The 15,602-nt window shown below is 52.9% G+C and overlaps 1 protein-coding gene across 9 annotated transcripts in view; it reads left to right on the forward strand.

Moving 5' to 3' along the window:
- MYO18A (myosin XVIIIA) overlaps nt 1-15,602 on the forward strand; it is a 136,299-nt gene that overhangs the window by 68,814 nt on the left and 51,883 nt on the right. For 2 of the 9 annotated variants that reach the window (XM_055388643.2, XM_055388637.2), the window contains exon 1: nt 350-427. The exons of 5 other annotated variants lie outside the window; for them this stretch is intronic. In XM_055388643.2, the coding sequence (XP_055244618.2) occupies nt 422-427 (6 nt within the window). In that variant the 5' untranslated portion in view covers nt 350-421. Of the gene's footprint in view, nt 1-344; nt 428-3,695; nt 3,765-6,837; nt 6,978-9,332; nt 9,395-12,185; nt 12,879-15,602 lie in introns of those variants that run through there. 2 more of the 9 variants (XM_063706554.1, XM_063706552.1) reach the window with 2 other exon arrangements.

A 15,602-nucleotide genomic window follows, 5' to 3' on the forward strand; every position in this document is an offset into this window, starting at 1 on the left:
CTCAAGCTTGGCCTGTGGGGCCGGGGGCTGCAGGTCTCAAATTCCTGTGCTATTTTTAGGAGCCATATCAGCCCAGCTGTCCCGGAGCTGGGGTGTGTGTCCATAGGGCAAGTCTCACCCTCCCTGTCCTTGCCCTAACCCCCTAACACTGCCTGCCCCCCACCCCAGTGGCTTTACCCTAAGAGCCTTCTCCTTCCCTTCCACACACACTGCTGTATCACCCTCTCCCTCCTGGCATACCTGATACCCGCAGTCCTCCGGGCTGCTGGCTCCAACTAGGGCTGGGCAGCTCGGGACGGGAGGGGCCGGGGAGAGGGCGGGAACTGGGCGGGGCCACAGCCTGTGCTATTTTGAGCTGCTAACGGAGCCAGAGCAGCATCAGAGTGGAGTCTCCTTGCTCTGGGCTGTTCCAGGCCAGGCCATGCGGGTGAGTGTCCCTCTGACCCCCCACCCCGGAAATGTCCCAGGCTCCTCATGCTATTTCCTCATTTAGGAAAGGAGGGACCTTTCTGTGATTTCCCCAGATGTGGCTGAAGTAGGTGGGGAGAGGGGTGGGGCAGCCTTGGGGCTCCTCTCCGAGCTTCTTGGTAAGAAGGGAGTTACTCAGCCCCGGAAGCCTCAAAACCCCTCCGTGGCTAGGAGCAGGGCATCCTGGGCCTGACTCATGACTTCAGGAGTTTTGGAGGGGCACTGTCTTCTGAACCTCAGTTTCCTGGGGTTGCATCCACCCCCAAGGCTGTGACACGCCTTCCCCACCAACCATTAGTGCTTTTTTGGCCTTCATTCCTTAGAATGAAGAAAACGCTGTTTTCTTCCAAAGCCCCAGCCCCCCAGCACCCAAGGTCCTCGGTAGTCTTGTCTCTGCTTTGTTGCTGGTATAGCTCTTTCCTCTTCCTCCTTGAGAGGGGATGGTCCTTGGAGTTGTCAGGGAGCACCCCTTCTCGCTGTCCCCAAGAGTAGTCTTAGCATGGCCACCTCCATTTCTGTGCATAGGACACTTGCAAGGGGCACAGATGGCGTGTTGGGGATGCTCTAACTGGCCCTAAGTCTCTTTTTTAGTAGAGATTACTCCAGATAAGTAAGTTCCTTAAAAAAGAAAGTGAGGAGAGACATAGCTGCTCCCAGTCCTTTCTGTTCCCCTGACTCTACCCCTCCCAGCCACCAAGGGTAAGGTTTTCAGTTGTGTCAGCAGTTGGCAGAGTACGTGGGCTGGCCTGGTGCGGAGGTGCATCAGGAGCCTGAGATGTACCCGTGAGTACTTGTATCTCTCTGTGCTCAGGACTGCCCTGCCTCAGCCCCCAAACTGGCACCAGGGCTGAGTTGTGTGGGCAGTATGCCCGGGGGTGGGGGAGAGGTCAGAGAGAGCTCCTCACCCTGAGAGATGGGCGCTTCCTGTCTAGGGTACTCTCCCCCAGCCACCCCCGGGCCACTAGCACCAGGTCACAGATTCAGGGCCATGCACAGTGATATCCAAGCAGACAGCAAAGTGCCCTCCAGAGGGGCAGTGAGCATCCCCAGGGAAGGGAGGCCTCCAGCAGGTTCAGTCGTTGGAGGAGGAAACCAAGACCCTTCTGCAACTGCAGTTGCGGCAGGAAGCCATTCCAGTGCACCTGCTTCCTCTGGGCTGGCCTGCAGTGAGGCGGGTGCCCGGCTGCTTTCTGTTCCGCCCTGGGGCTGGGGAGGGCTCTGGCTGGAGGCTGGACTGCAAGGGCCAGGTTGTCCCTGCCAAGCTCATCTCCCCCTCCCCCGCTGTCTGGCAGCATGGCCTTCAGTTCATTCCTTAGAGAGCTTCCCTTCCTCTCAAGCAGTTCCACGTAAAGCATATTCAGGTTGGTGGGTGGAGGGGCGGGTCATCATTGGGAACCCCTGCTTTCCTCCCAAGCTGCTCTTCTGGCAGCTGATGTAGAAGGACAACAGTGCAGGTGAACCAGGGGAAATGGAGGGCAGGGTGTGCCTCCATCCCTTAAAGTGAGCAGTGGAGGGCTCTCGCAGGAGACCTGAGTGTGAGTCCCAGATCTGCCACTTGCTGCTGTGAGGCTTTGGGCGAGTCACCTGACCTTCTGAGCCTCCTTTTGCTCATTTGTAAAGTAGCAGTCACACAGTCACACTAGTATCTATTTCAGAGGGATGTTGTGAGGATCAAATGAGATGATTCATGTGAGGGATTCAGCACAGCACCTGACACATACCAAATGCTCAATAATGATTAACCGTTTTTTACTATTATGCTAGTATTTCTTCCCTTCTCCTTTGTTCCTGCCACCCTCCCTCGCCCTCAATCCCTAGATAAGTTGGTGCTAGGTTGGGACTGGGAGGAAGAAGTCTCCTGGGAGCTGCCTTCTGTGCCTCTGAATGGGAAAGAGGGAGGAGAGGAGAATGCCCTGCCTCTTGGTCCTCAGAAGGAGAAGCCTCCGGTGTGTGAGTGCTGTCAGAAGCGGCGAGGCGGGAAAGTGACCTCGGCCACCAGCCACGTCTCGGCTTCCTCTGGGCACTCTCTTGAGAGTTACCTGCTGCTCTCGGGGGCTTGCAGTGTGCAGATGTCTGATGTGGATGCTTGGGCCTCAAAGCATTTGTCCAGGCCAGGCATTCCAGGCCTGAGGGGCTGCCTGAGGCGTGGCATTATTCTCCCAGGAGCATTTGTGCCCCCATTCCCTCCTGTGAGGGGCCCAGAGAGTGCAGGTTAAGGGCGGGTAGGCTCTGCTGGCATGGTGAAGGGTAAACCCCAGCTGCTCCCAGAGTGTCAGAAGCCTCCTGGGGCTGAGGCTTGACAGTCCCTCAGTACACTTCTTGGATTTCTCCTCTTTGAGAACAAATGCTTCTAGCTATTATCTCCTTTGCTTTTTTTTTTTTATTGACTATTTAGCCATCTTCACAATAAAAATAAGCAGTAAGTAACAAATACATACCAAAATAAATACCAGGTGTTCCTGTTGTGTCTAATTCACACAGTTTACAAGATTATTATGATCACTCTTTGTATACTATTTGAATTCCAGTTTTTTTGATTGATGTCATTTTATATGGAGCTTTCCATATGGTTACATTGTCCACACATTTGTCAGTTTAAATGGCAAGACAACAACGGGTTGTACCTAACCATTTCTTAATTCTAGGCATTTGGGCTCTTTCCAATTTGGAGCTGTTATATAGAGTGCATCTATAAAAATCTTTGCATTTTTTTTCTTTTTCTTTCTTTAAGTCAGCTCACTGGACATACATTCCTGAAGATGGAATGGCTAGGCCAGAGGATGATGCATTTTGTGGCTATTGTTCACGAAGAGCTACTAAGCAATTTCAGTGTCCTTGCCCTCCCTGCAAACCCAGGCATTGAGTTCACTATGTATTTATTGTGAGCAGGTTTAGAGATTATACCTCCCTTGTTTGTACCATGTCCCTGGGAATCAGAATGGGCAAGTGTTGTTCTCTGTAGTTTATATTTGGGGAAGAGATTAGATGGGAATAAGAGGTTTGTGCAAAGAACCCCTGTCCCAGCACTCTCGTGCAGCTAACATTTATTAAGCGCCTATAGTATGATGAGTAAGATGGGTAAGTTTTGCTCAGAGGTGAATCACAGTCCAGGGATGACAAAGACGCACAAACAGCTCCCCAAGATACATTCTGGTTGTGGCTCCCAGCTCTGCCACTTAATAGTTGCAGGGCTCTCGGCAACTCACCTTCTTTATTTCCTTATCTAGAAAGTGGGTTGTTATGAGGATTCAATGAGGAGACCTGTATGAAGTGCCTTCCCCTGTGCCTGGCTCATAGTAAGTGTTCAGTGAGTGTTGGTCTCTCTTGCTGTCCCTCAGAAGTGCCACAGAGGGAGGAGGTGGCAGAATCATGGTGGGGTCTCCCTTTTTGCACATCCAAAAACTCGATTTGGAGAGTTGCACACTAGTAAAACACACTATCAATCCATGCTTTGGCTTGACCAGATCTTCTGAACCTTCACGCTGATGAAGTTTATCAACCAGATGTGGCTACCAAAGCTGATGCCTGCCTAACATACTGGAAAAGGTGGGCACTAAGGAAGCAGCACAGGCTTTGGAGGCAGACCAGTGTGGGTTCAAGTCTGGGTTCCCCCACTTAACTAACTTTGTGACTTAATCTCTTTCTGAATCTTTTCCCTCATCGATAAAATGGGAATAATAATAATTCCCATATCACCAATCCTCAGATTGTTGTAAGATTTACATTAGAAAATAAATGTTCAATACCTTGTATAGGGCCCATCTCATTGTAGGTGCTCCATATTCAGTAATGTTGCTGGAAATGGCTGAAATCTCTAGAGAGAGAACAAGTCAAGGAAGAGAGGCCTTAGATCTAAACACCCTTGCTCCAGAGAGCCATATGTTCCCAACACAGATGCTGCCACCATCTTTGGGGCCTGAGTTCCTTACCCATTCTGTCTTGGATAACAGTAACTTGATCTTTTTTTTTTTAATTTTTGTGGGTACATGGTAGGTTTATATACTTATGGGATGTATTACATATATATATATATATATATATATATATATATTTTTTTTTTTTTTTTTTTTCTTTTGAGATGGGGTCTCACTCGGTCACCCAGGCTGTAGCATGCAGTATTGCAGTCTCTGCTCACTACAACCTCTGCCTCCCAGGCTCAAGTGATCCTCCCACCTCAGCCTCCCCAGTACCTGGGACCACAGGCATGCACCATCATTCCCAGTTAATTTTTTGTGTTTTTGGTAGAGACAAGGATTCATCGTGTTGCCCAGGCTGGTCTCAAACTCCTGAGCTCAAGTAATCCACCCATCTCAGCCTCCCAAAGTTCTGGGATTACAGGTGTGAGCCACCACGCCCGGTCCATGAGATGTTTTGTTTTGATATGGGCATGCATTGAGAAACAAGCATGTGCTTGGGCAATGGACAATGGGGTCTCTACCCCCTCAAGCATTTATCCTTTGGGTTATAAACAATCCAGTTCCAGGATAACTTGCTCTTGATCCTAAACAAATTCAGTGATAAGGGAGAGAGGAAAACTGTCTAGGCAATTCTGCATAAAAGCCACAGAGAGAATTTCCTCTGGGGAGAGCCCCACATCTGTGTTCAGAGTGAAGCTCATAGGAACAGCTGATGCAGAGGAACAGGCCTGGGTGGAAATGGCCCAGTGTCCTCACAGCCTGGGCCAGATGGGACCTCTATGGACAAGTAGGAAAACTTGAACAAGAGATCAAAGATCAAATGAGTTAAAATTACACCAACAGACAAACTTAAAGTCTCTAGCACATTAACTGAATAATAAAACAGAAGTCAACAAAGCAAAATAGAAATAATTAATTGAAAACAAAACATTTCCTAATTTTTAACTATTCATTCATGATAAGCAGTTTTAAGAATGAACCAGTTCTTGGCCGGGCGCGGTGGCTCACCTCTGTAATCCCAGCACTTTGGGAGGCCAAGGCGGGTGGATCATGAGGTCAGGAGATGAAGACCATCCTGGCTCACACGGTGAAACCCTGTCTCTACTAAAAAAATACAAAAAATTAGCTGGGCATGGTGGTGGACACCTGTAGTCCCAGCTACTCGGGAGGCTGAGGAAGGAGAATGGCGTGAACCCGGGAGGCGGAGGTTGCAGTGAGGCAAGATTGCACCACTGTACTCCAGCCTGGGTGACAGAGTGAGATGAGACTCTGTCTCAATTAAAAAAAAAAAAAAAGAACCAGTTATTAAACTCCACTGAAGTGCCCTGATTCTTTGGATGCAGCCTCTCCCTGGACTGAGGCAGATTCTGACTTGAATTTTCAAGCAGCCCAGCTCTGGTTTCTAATCCATAGATGGACAGTTTTGCAGTTCTCCAGGCCTCTTGCCCCACGTAATTGTGTGTTACAGCTGGAAGGCAAAGTTGCTGGGGTCCTGAGGCAGATTCCTCAATTCCTCTCCTAGGTCACAGGCCCGCAACTTTGGTTTACTGTATTAAGGGTTTGAGTGTTGGCTGGGTGTGGTGGCTCACACCTGTAATCCCAGCACTTTGGGAAGCTGAGGCAGGTGGGTCACCTGAGGTCAGGAGTTCGAGACCAGCCTGACTAACATGGAGAAACCCCGTCTCTACTAAAAATACAGAAATTAGCTGGGCGTGGTAGCAGGCGCCTGCAATCCCAGCTACCTGGGAGGCTGAGGCAGGAGAATCGCTTGAGTCCGGGAGGTGGAGGTTGCAGTGAGCCGAGATCACGCCATTGTACTCCAGCGTGGGCAACAAGAGCGAAACTCCGTCTCAATAAATAAATAAATAAATAGAGTTTGAGTGCCTCTCCCCATGTAGACTCCTAAGGTGCCAGACATGGAGAGGCCTTGAGCCATTATCTAGACTAGCCCCTAATTCTACAGAGAGGCCCAAAGAGGCGAAGTGGCTTATTCAAAGCACACAGCTTCTGGCTGGGCACGTCAGCTCACACCTGTAATCCCAGCACTTTAGGACGCCAAGGCAGGTGGATCACCTGAGGTCAAGAGTTCGAGACTAGTCTGGCCAACATGGTGAACCCCCATCTCTACTAAAAAGTACAAAAATTAGCTGGGCGTGGTGGTGCCAGGGAGGCTGAGGCAGGAGAATCACTTGAACCCGGGAGGCAGAGGCTGCAGTGAGCCGAGATGGCACCATTGCACTTCAGCCTAGCCTACAGAGTGAGACTGCATCTCAAAAAATAAAAATAAAAAAATAAAAACAAAGCACACAGCTTCCAAGGGTAGGGAGTGCTATGTTCTTTGCCTACTTTCCTTCATTTTCCTTTAATATTTTATTCCTTACTCCAATGCCCTTTTGAGTTTTGTAATCCTTCCTCCTCCATTCCATCCCTCCTTTCCCCTTGTTGCCCACAGCGTTTATCCTGGCAGGTTCTGGCCTTTGGGAAGACTCTGAGACACTGAGAGACCCTGTCCCCCATTTCTTCTCTGACCCAGGGTACAGGTTACCTTCAGCGCCATGGCCTTTTCATCAAGGTTCGCCTTCTGGGAGCAAAAGGAAAGTTGGATTTTAAAATCTTTATGTTTTTCCTGTGTGCTTGGCATGTTGTATCTGCAGGCAGGAGACTGGCTTGTGGGAGAGGGAGCTTTGGAAGCTAGAGATGGATTGGGGCATGTGTGTATAATTGGGGGTGGCAGGGAGAATGACGGGGGCTGGTGAACTCCCTATTCTGGCTGGATGGGCTCCTGCGCTGAGTCATGGCTCCTCCCCTAAGCCCCACCTCTGGTAAGGTGAGCTGCCTTTTGTCCTGCTGGTGTCCCTCTGGGTTAACCCCTCCACACCCTTCCCACCACCCTGCTGCCTTGACTCACCCCTGGAACGTGGGCTGCTGTGGAGGGACCGCTGGAACTGGGTCTCCCTGATCCTGGGGGCTGCAGTGGGTAGGAGGACAAGGGGCCAAGGGTGGGGAGTCAGGCCAGTTGGCCACCTGGGTCCAGAGGGTGATTCAGGCCACAGACTTGGGACTGCCTGTGTCTGTGCCTTTATGCGTGTGCATAGTCCCCAGCTGGGCAGTGACCTACAACAGCCAGAGCCCTTCTGATGGGGGAGGGAGCAGTGAGTCAGCCTGATGCTAAATCCAGAGCTGAGCTCAGAGCTGGGCCCAGTGTTTCAGACACTTGGGGGGCACCCAGTGTTTTCCCCAATGCCACACCTTGGGCCAGACATTTGGGGTCCCAAACTTGAGCCACTGGAGGGAGGACAGATTTGGAGCTGGTGAAGAACACAGAGTGGACTTGGAATCTGGGCCACCCCGGCACCCAAGTTAACAGCACTGCGCGCAGTAATGAGTGTGTCTGTGTGGTTTGCGAACACTTGTCCTCCCACTAACCTGTGTGCCCCAGAACTACTGCATGGTGTGATCCCTGGGGCAGCAAGGGGGAGAGTGATGGCTTGGTGGGGGGCAGCAGGCACAGACCTAGACCCTGCCACTCTTCCTCCCTCTGTCCACCAGTCCCTCCCTTCCCTTTCTCTGCTCCGATTCCAATTCTTAAAGAAGTAGGCTCCACTCTGGTGAATATTTGCCATTTCCCCTCGTCCTTGGCATTGTGAGCTGACTATGAAGATTGAGCCCGTTGCAGATAGCTCTGCAGACAAGATGCAGCTTTAAAACTGCAGCAGCCATCACGCCAGCCAGTGCCCCTGGCACTGCTAATTTGAGCTCAAAATTAGCCATAGACCCTGGTTAAAATTGGAGAGTCCCCCCAAGTGGATCATGTAAATGATTCTGGATGTTTCTAAGGATTTTTTCCCTTAGGAATCAAGGACTTCTTGCCATGCTCCTACCCACATTGTGCTGGGAAGGAGAGGCACGCTGAGGAGGAGGTAGGGTTGGTAACAGGGCTGTCTTTTTCCTGTAGTCCTAGGTGACGCGGGAAAGAGGAGAAATTAAATCCATAGGACTCCCTGAGCTTTTGGAGGGAGAGATACTGGTGACGGGAAAGGAGAAGACTTTTTTAAACTTGAGGCCTGGCCCCTCTGAGTCTGTTGTGAGCCAGTTTCTGAACTGAAAGAACCTTCAGAGCTTCCACATCATCTGCCCTTTTTCCAGATGTGTGATGGTATCTGCTGTTTCCACGACTCTACTCCTCCCCTCTGACTCAGGCCAGCCAGCTCCTGGGCTCCAGCACAAACCCCTGGCCACAGTGTCCAGAGCTTAGGCATCTTTCCTTCCTCCATACCCCGCCCCTAACTTCAGGGTTCCCTCCCTCGGCTGTGTGGTTGGCAGTTTTGTGGGTCTGAGGTTGAGAAAATATCTGGCTTCCTGAATCTCCGCCTCTGCCCCACTCCCTGCCTCCAGCAAGATCTCAGCTGAGCTGGGGGAATTGTGCAGGATCAAGAAGTAAGCCAGAGCCAGCCCAATAGGGGCCAACCTTCACTCTACTCTAAAAGCTGCTGGCCCACAGGTACCCACACTGGGTTACTTTTACCTCCTCAGTCACTAGATCTGGGGCTTTTTGTTCAAACCACTTCTTGCCTGAGCTAGGGATGACTCTTGTAGTTTGGATGAGTTAAATTAGCTGGATCTTCCCATCTGCCACGTAACCAAAGCCACAATGGCACTGTGGGTGGACCTCTTTAGACAGCCCCCAAAGTGGGCAAAGTGGCTGGTTGCTGAGGGCAAGGGTACTTGGCTTTTCCCCCCACAGACTCTTCATTCTTGAAGTCATCACTGAACAGTTCTGGTTCTAGGATAGGATAGCTCTTGCCCAGGTCCCCTAGCCCCAGTATTCCTAAAGACTCAGGAGCTCCACCTCAGGGTGAGGGAGGCCCCTTGAATGTTCTCTCCCTGTGCTTTTAGTGCTGGGTCTCCCAGCCTTGACCTGCAAGTGACTTCTTCATCTGCTCCCTCAGGTTAAAGAGGAGGACAAAACTCTGCCAAAGCCTGGCTCTCCTGGCAAGGAGGAAGGGGCTGTAAGTGCATCCTTGAGTTCTCCGAGGCATGCGTGTGTGCGGGCGTGTGTGTGCATGCGTGCATGTGTGTGTGCGTGTGTGTGTTTGCCCCTGCACCCACTAGCCCTGGACTAGCCTGTGAGACAGCTCCATGGAGTAGGTGGGGATTGCAGGGGGCCCCTTCCTGTGTGGCTCAGCTGGAGAGAATTCTAGTAAAGGGGAAGAAAGTATGGTGTATGTGATGCCAGCTTCAGGTGTGTGAAGGAGATGGCCAAGGTGCTTTGGGGACCTCCCCTAACCTCCTCCCCAATCCCCTTAAGTTGCCTCCCTTTGGTTCTGGTTTCCTAAACCCTTTGGGCCTGGAGAGGCTTGGGTGGGCAAACTCTTAGGTCAGGGAGCGTCAAATGAGAGCTCAGCTGTTGGGATTCTTCAGCCTGCTCTGGGTGGCACAAGGCAAAGGCATGGAGGGACTTCGCTGTAGTCGCTGCTGTCTCTTCCAAGACCCTGTCAGCTGCTTGGTGCAGGTGACCTGGAGGCAGGCTCCAGCTACTCACTGCCTCCAGCCCCAGCGCATTGGGATAGAGACCCTGAATAAACCCGGACTCTCCTAAGGCAAGAATAGCCTTAGGTTTCTGAATAGCCAAGTCCAGAGATGTGTAGTTAGGAGAGGGCAGCTGGTAGCACAGGGGGCAGGAGTGCCCAGGGCTCGGGGGCAGGAGTGCCCAGGGCTCTGGGGCAGAGCTGGATCACAACACATATTCTTACTTCATTACCCCAGATGGTGCCTGTCCTGGCTCCCCGCACTTCCTTGGTCAGTTTGATTAGCCAGGTACTGTGGCTTCCACCTGATCTGCAAACAATCCTGGAAAGCCAGCCTGTGATTTGGAAGGGTTGTGTGTGTGTGTGTGTGTGTGTGTGAGGGAGAGGCCTCAGAGTTGCCCAGAATTTATTTTATTTTATTTTTTTTGCAAAAACTACATGTAAAGTGCTTGGAAGAGTGCCATGGCCCATAGTGAGTACTGTGTAAGTCTTACCAATTACTATCGTCATCATTGTCATCATTTTCTTTTCTTTTTTTTTTTTTTTTGAGACAGGGTTTTACTCTGTCACCCAGGCTGGAATGCAGTGGTGCCATCTCAGCTCATTGCAACCTCTGCCTCCCAGGCTCAAGCCATCCTCCCACCTCAGCCTCCTGAGTAGCGTAGCTGGGACTATAGGCACACACCATCAAGCCTGGCTACTTTTTGTATTTTTTGTAGAAACAGTTTCACCATGTTGCCCAGGCTGGTGTTGAACTCCTGAGTTCAAGCAGTCTCCCTGCCTTGGCCTCGCAAAGTGCTAGGATTACAGGCGTGAGCCACCACACCTGGCCCATCGTCATCATCTTAATGATGGAAGGGGGATGGGAGGAAAGCCAGAAGAGGGAGGGGAGGAGTGTAGGTTCCAGTGGCTAGGGCTACTGGCCAACTTTGCAGTGCCCTGGCATGCCATTGAGCACTCTTGGCCTAAGAGGTTGAGGAAGAGGCACCTTCAAGCCCTTACTCTCTCTATCCCCTCAGCGGAGCCAACCTGTAACCAGGGCCTAGATTAAGGCCCTTGGCTCAGCTCTGCTCAAAAGGTGGAGCAACTTCTCCTTGTGGCATCCAGAGGCAGCAGCTCCCAGGTGTGCCTACTGTGAGCGTCTTCCTGCATCCAAGCAAGCATGGGCAGGTGGGCCTTCACAGAGCCCAGTGCCCATATGTGTTCTAGAACCAAGATCATTGTTTTGGGCAACAAGGACTCAAGCACAGCTCAGCTGGTGACAGAGCTCTGCCTGGCCAACAAGGAGAACCCAGGTTGCCCTTACGCCCCCCAGGCAATGGAGCTGGCTTTATGGGAAACTCTATCCTGCCGTTAGCCAGCCTGGCCTTCCAGTGGCAGTCCCTTGGGACCCAGACAGTTAGCACCAGTGTGTGGGGGAAGGGTGGGCACACCAGCTAGAATATACCAGTTCACTCCAGGGAAGATTGGAGCTGAGGCTGCTTGAGGGCTATACACACTCTGGGAACTAGGGGGTCTCCAAACCCTTGAGAGGTTTGCAGGAGGAAAACTGCAAAGAGACTGGCAGAAAGCAGGCTGAAGTGGAAGCTTCCTGGGTCCGTGCTGGGCTCCGCAGTGCTTGAGAACATAGATGAAGGGCAGACAGTGGCCGCAGACGAGGGACGCTGTGAGGAGGAGGCCTGGCATGTCTTGGGGCCAGGAGGAGCTCCCTGATCATTTCTTCCTTCAGGATGGGTAGGCTCTTGGTCTGACTGCCTGGAAAACAGGTGATGGAAGAACCAAGGACTACAAAGGTCAGGAAGCCCTGGAGTTAGGCCTGGGATTGGTGATAGGAATGGAGGTGGGACTCGGCTGTTTGACCTCTCCATGCTCCATCTCTGCTGTGTCTGGGCTGCGAGGCAGTGGGCTCACCTAGAATGGGACTTGGTTGCTGCCCTAACACAAAGCCAGTAACCCCAGAGCACCTCATAGGCCTCTCGGCGCTCTGTGCCGGCATCTCACAGGTCCATGCTAAGTCTGGGGATAGACAGCAGGTGACAGTAGTACCTGATTGTGCTTTGTGGGAAAGAAGCCAAACTCTTAGCTGCAATTGTCCTATCTGTAAGATGGAAAGTGGGCTTCCTGGGGTAGCCTCATGGAGCCATGTGTTGCTTGGTAGATGAATGGGAGATCTGTTCCAGGGCATGAGGTCACACCTTCTTATTCCCTCTGCATGGGATGGGCAGGGCTGCAGGGGTGATGCTAATGTCTACCTGTATTTGTATGACTGTAGCTAGAGGGCAGCTCAAAGGAAGGCAGTGGCCCATCTAGGAGTCCTCAGCCTCCCACCAGCCCGATACCCCCAGAGACTTCCCAGAGAGCCAGGAGCCCTGCAACCACACTCGCCATGAACGGCCCGGGAGCTGCCACAGCAGAAGGCCTAAGCGAAGAGGCCCAGGGCCTGTCCCGGAAGCGGGTGGCAAATGCAGTGAGGAAGGTGGTGAGTAAGGTGCTGCCCAGCGAGGAGCTTGGGAATGCCAAGGAGACCCCAGGCAGAGGAGTCAAGTCCCCTGAGCACCCGACTCGAAGCAAGAGGGGAGAAAAGGCAGCTTCTAGTCCCAAGCCGCCACCCCCTCCCCCACCTCCCCCTGCTCCGCCTAAGCCTGAAGTGAAGAAGGAGGCAGCCAAGGATGAGCTCTCCCTGGGCCTGCGGAGCCTGATGTCTCGGGGCAGGGGCAAGGAGCACAAGGCCCGCAGCAAGCAGTCTCCTGGGAAGGGGGAGAAGCCCTCCAGCCAGGAACCAGGCTCCCCAGACTGGGCAGACTCCCCTGAGAAAGCAGGATCCCCAGCCAAGCCTGAAGCCCCAAAGAAGCAGCGCTCCCCAGCCCCACCGGAAGAGCTGGTGACCCCAGGCTCCACCGGCCCGAAGTCAGACCTCACTGGAGAGCAGCAGTCCAAGTCACCAGTCCCTGGTGTGAAGCAGGAGGTACAAGAGTGTGTCACTAACCGCTCCTGCCCCTCACCACCCTAGCTCAAGGGCCAGGCACCCTCACAGCCGGCTTCCCCAAGCGACCTCAGCGAACCCCGCATGACCGAGAGGCTGGGCCCAGGGTCGTGTGCTGACAGCCGGCAGGGGCTGCATGGCTTTCCCTAACCCAATGCGGACCCTGCAGTTGCCTGGGCTCTGGCCTGGCGGCTGGGATGGAAACTGCTAACCAGCATGCTGGCCTTGCCATGGGAGTCAGGGCCTGGTCCCCAGCTACATGGTGCCAGCTTGAGGCCTGAGACCCAAACCCGAGGATCAGAGTCTCAGCAGATCAGTTCCGGGCGGAAAGACTGTTTTCTCAAGTCAGGGATCTAGGCTTGCATTCCCAGCCACTCATCCCCTGGGACCTCAGCAAAGTCCCATCTCAGACTTCCTCTGTTGAGTGGGGATAATACAGGTCCAAAATTTCTTCTCTGATACCCTGGGTGTGGCAGTATTTTGGAAATTAGTAATCTTTGTATTTTAGTGCCATACAGTATACATAATGAGCAACAACATTAATATTTCCAAAGCAAAATCTGTGAATATTCACACTACAGGGGCATAGAGGATAAACTGCCAGGTTTTGCCGCCAAAATAGTTAAGAAAAATATTTTGTTTGGGGGGCTTTTGGGATTTTGGAATTGCAAATAAGGGTTAATAAGGGTTTTAAGTAACCAGAAGATTAGAAATGATACAGATAATGCTCCAAGCCGGTCCCTGGCATGGTAGGTGCTCCATAAATGGTAGCGTTGATAGTGGTGCTAATAACAGTTGTTACTGATGCCATCACTGCCTTCTTTAGGCCTGGCCAGCGTGACCCTCTGGCAGCAGGACTCTTGAGGAGCCCTGTGCTTGGATGGCAGATGGGTACAGTGGGCCCCTTGGGATATAGGGGCAACCCTATCTTCCCAGAAAGTGTTCTCTGGGTGGGGCAGGAGGCTGAGAAGCAGGAGGGAGGGTCAGTCCAGCCTTTTTCCCTTGGAAAGTGTTGCCTTCTTGGCTGGCCTCTGAGTTGGGGACAGTTCTCTTCAAGCTTCCCTTTTTTGGACCCTGCTGAGGCCTCCCAGGGTGTGGGAGAGGAGCATCAAGTTTTGCCACTACTTCCCTGTGCTCATGCAGGCTCCTTCTGGCTGGAAGGAGAGGGGTCTGGAGGGTATGGGGGAATAGCCTGAGAGGCCTTGAGGCCCTCCCTGACTGTTACCTCCTGGGACCTGGGGAGCCTTGTTGCTCCCCATTCTTCCTGGGCATTGCAGCACTTAGAGAAAAGCCAGCTGCCGCTTCCCCCACCCACCTGGCCCACTTTGTGAATCAGGGAAGTGCCTGTTCCTGCTCACAGGGAGGAGCTGGCATGGGCATTTTGGGCAGGGTATGGGCAGAACTGTTGGTCGCTCTGGAGAACCCATAAGCAGGTGGGGAGTGTCGTGGTCCTGTTCCCGGGCGGCTGCCCTCCCCTCCCTCCTCCCTGTCCCTCCTCCTCTCACAAGGGAGGAGTTGGGAGCTGAGACATGCCCTGACCTGGAGTTTAGCCACCTGTCACCTGGGCCTGGGGCAGGGTCCAGAGGGCAAGTGGGATAATAGGGCCATTTGGTGCTCAAGATAGGCAGGTGGGAAGAAATAACCCCAGAACTCCCAGGCACTTGTTCTTTTTTTTCTAATCTGATGGTTTAAAAACTCAGATTGCTGCGCGGCTTGCTCCCTGGCGCTGCTCCCCTTCCCTGGTGGGTCCCAGTGGCTTCCTGGGCTGGGAGCTCCGCATGCTGTGGCCTCGCCATTTCTGGGCTGGGACTAATAGTGGTTTAACCTTTAGGCAGGAGCTGCCAAGGTCCAGCTGACCCCCGTGGAAGAGGCCCACCAGCGGCTGGAGAGGATCTTCACAGCTTCTGTAATGCCACTCTTGTGTGTGGGTCCCAGTCCCTGGCCGCCCTCTTCCTGAGGCTGGCGGCAGGACCCTGTGTGTGTCTGTAGGCGCGCTGACCATGAAGATGGCTCCATGGCGGCCTGTGGGCCCTCATGTTGGGCTCTCTCTTAAAGAAATGAGAGAAGTGCTCTGGGGAGAGTGGTTCCTCCAGAGAGCCCAAAGTCCTGTGCATGTGGGAGGGCGCCCCTCCTCACTCAGGGCCCAGTCCCTTTCTCTGGCCACATTGTCCTGCCTCGAGGACATGTGTTGGTGTCAGGGCCTGGCGGGTGGTAAGGAAGGTTGCTGTCGCTATTTTTGGTGCCCTGGCTCTCTAGACCCAGGTGGGGCCTGATAACTCCTTGCCCATTTCTAACAGGTAACATCCAAGTCCTGGTTGACTTGCCTTCCTCCCCAGAAAGGCTTTTCAGGGCTCTAAGTAACCAGAGAGGTCACGGCTGGCCACAGGGTTTGCCCACAGTGCCTTTGCTCTTGGGCAGCTGTCAAGTGGTCCCCAGGTTGGATCTAGATGGGGTCGGTGTGCCTGGCTGGCAGAGGTGGGAGTGCTATAGGGTACGTCGGGGTTGAGGAAGAGATTCTAGACTGCAAGCTGCTGGGAGCTGTGTTCTATGAGAGGTGCAGGGCGACAGCTCTGAACACAGCCCTTGGCCTAGGGAGTGGCACCCTTGGGCTGTGTTAGAAGGCAAGGAACAGCTCTGTGCTGGTGGCCGCAGGGGAGCTAGGCTGAGAAATGCTCTGGAGATAAGGCAAGAGGCTGGCAGGGGGCC

Source organism: Gorilla gorilla, chromosome 4, assembly GCF_029281585.2.
Source record: "Gorilla gorilla gorilla isolate KB3781 chromosome 4, NHGRI_mGorGor1-v2.1_pri, whole genome shotgun sequence".
Lineage (NCBI taxonomy): Eukaryota > Metazoa > Chordata > Mammalia > Primates > Hominidae > Gorilla > Gorilla gorilla.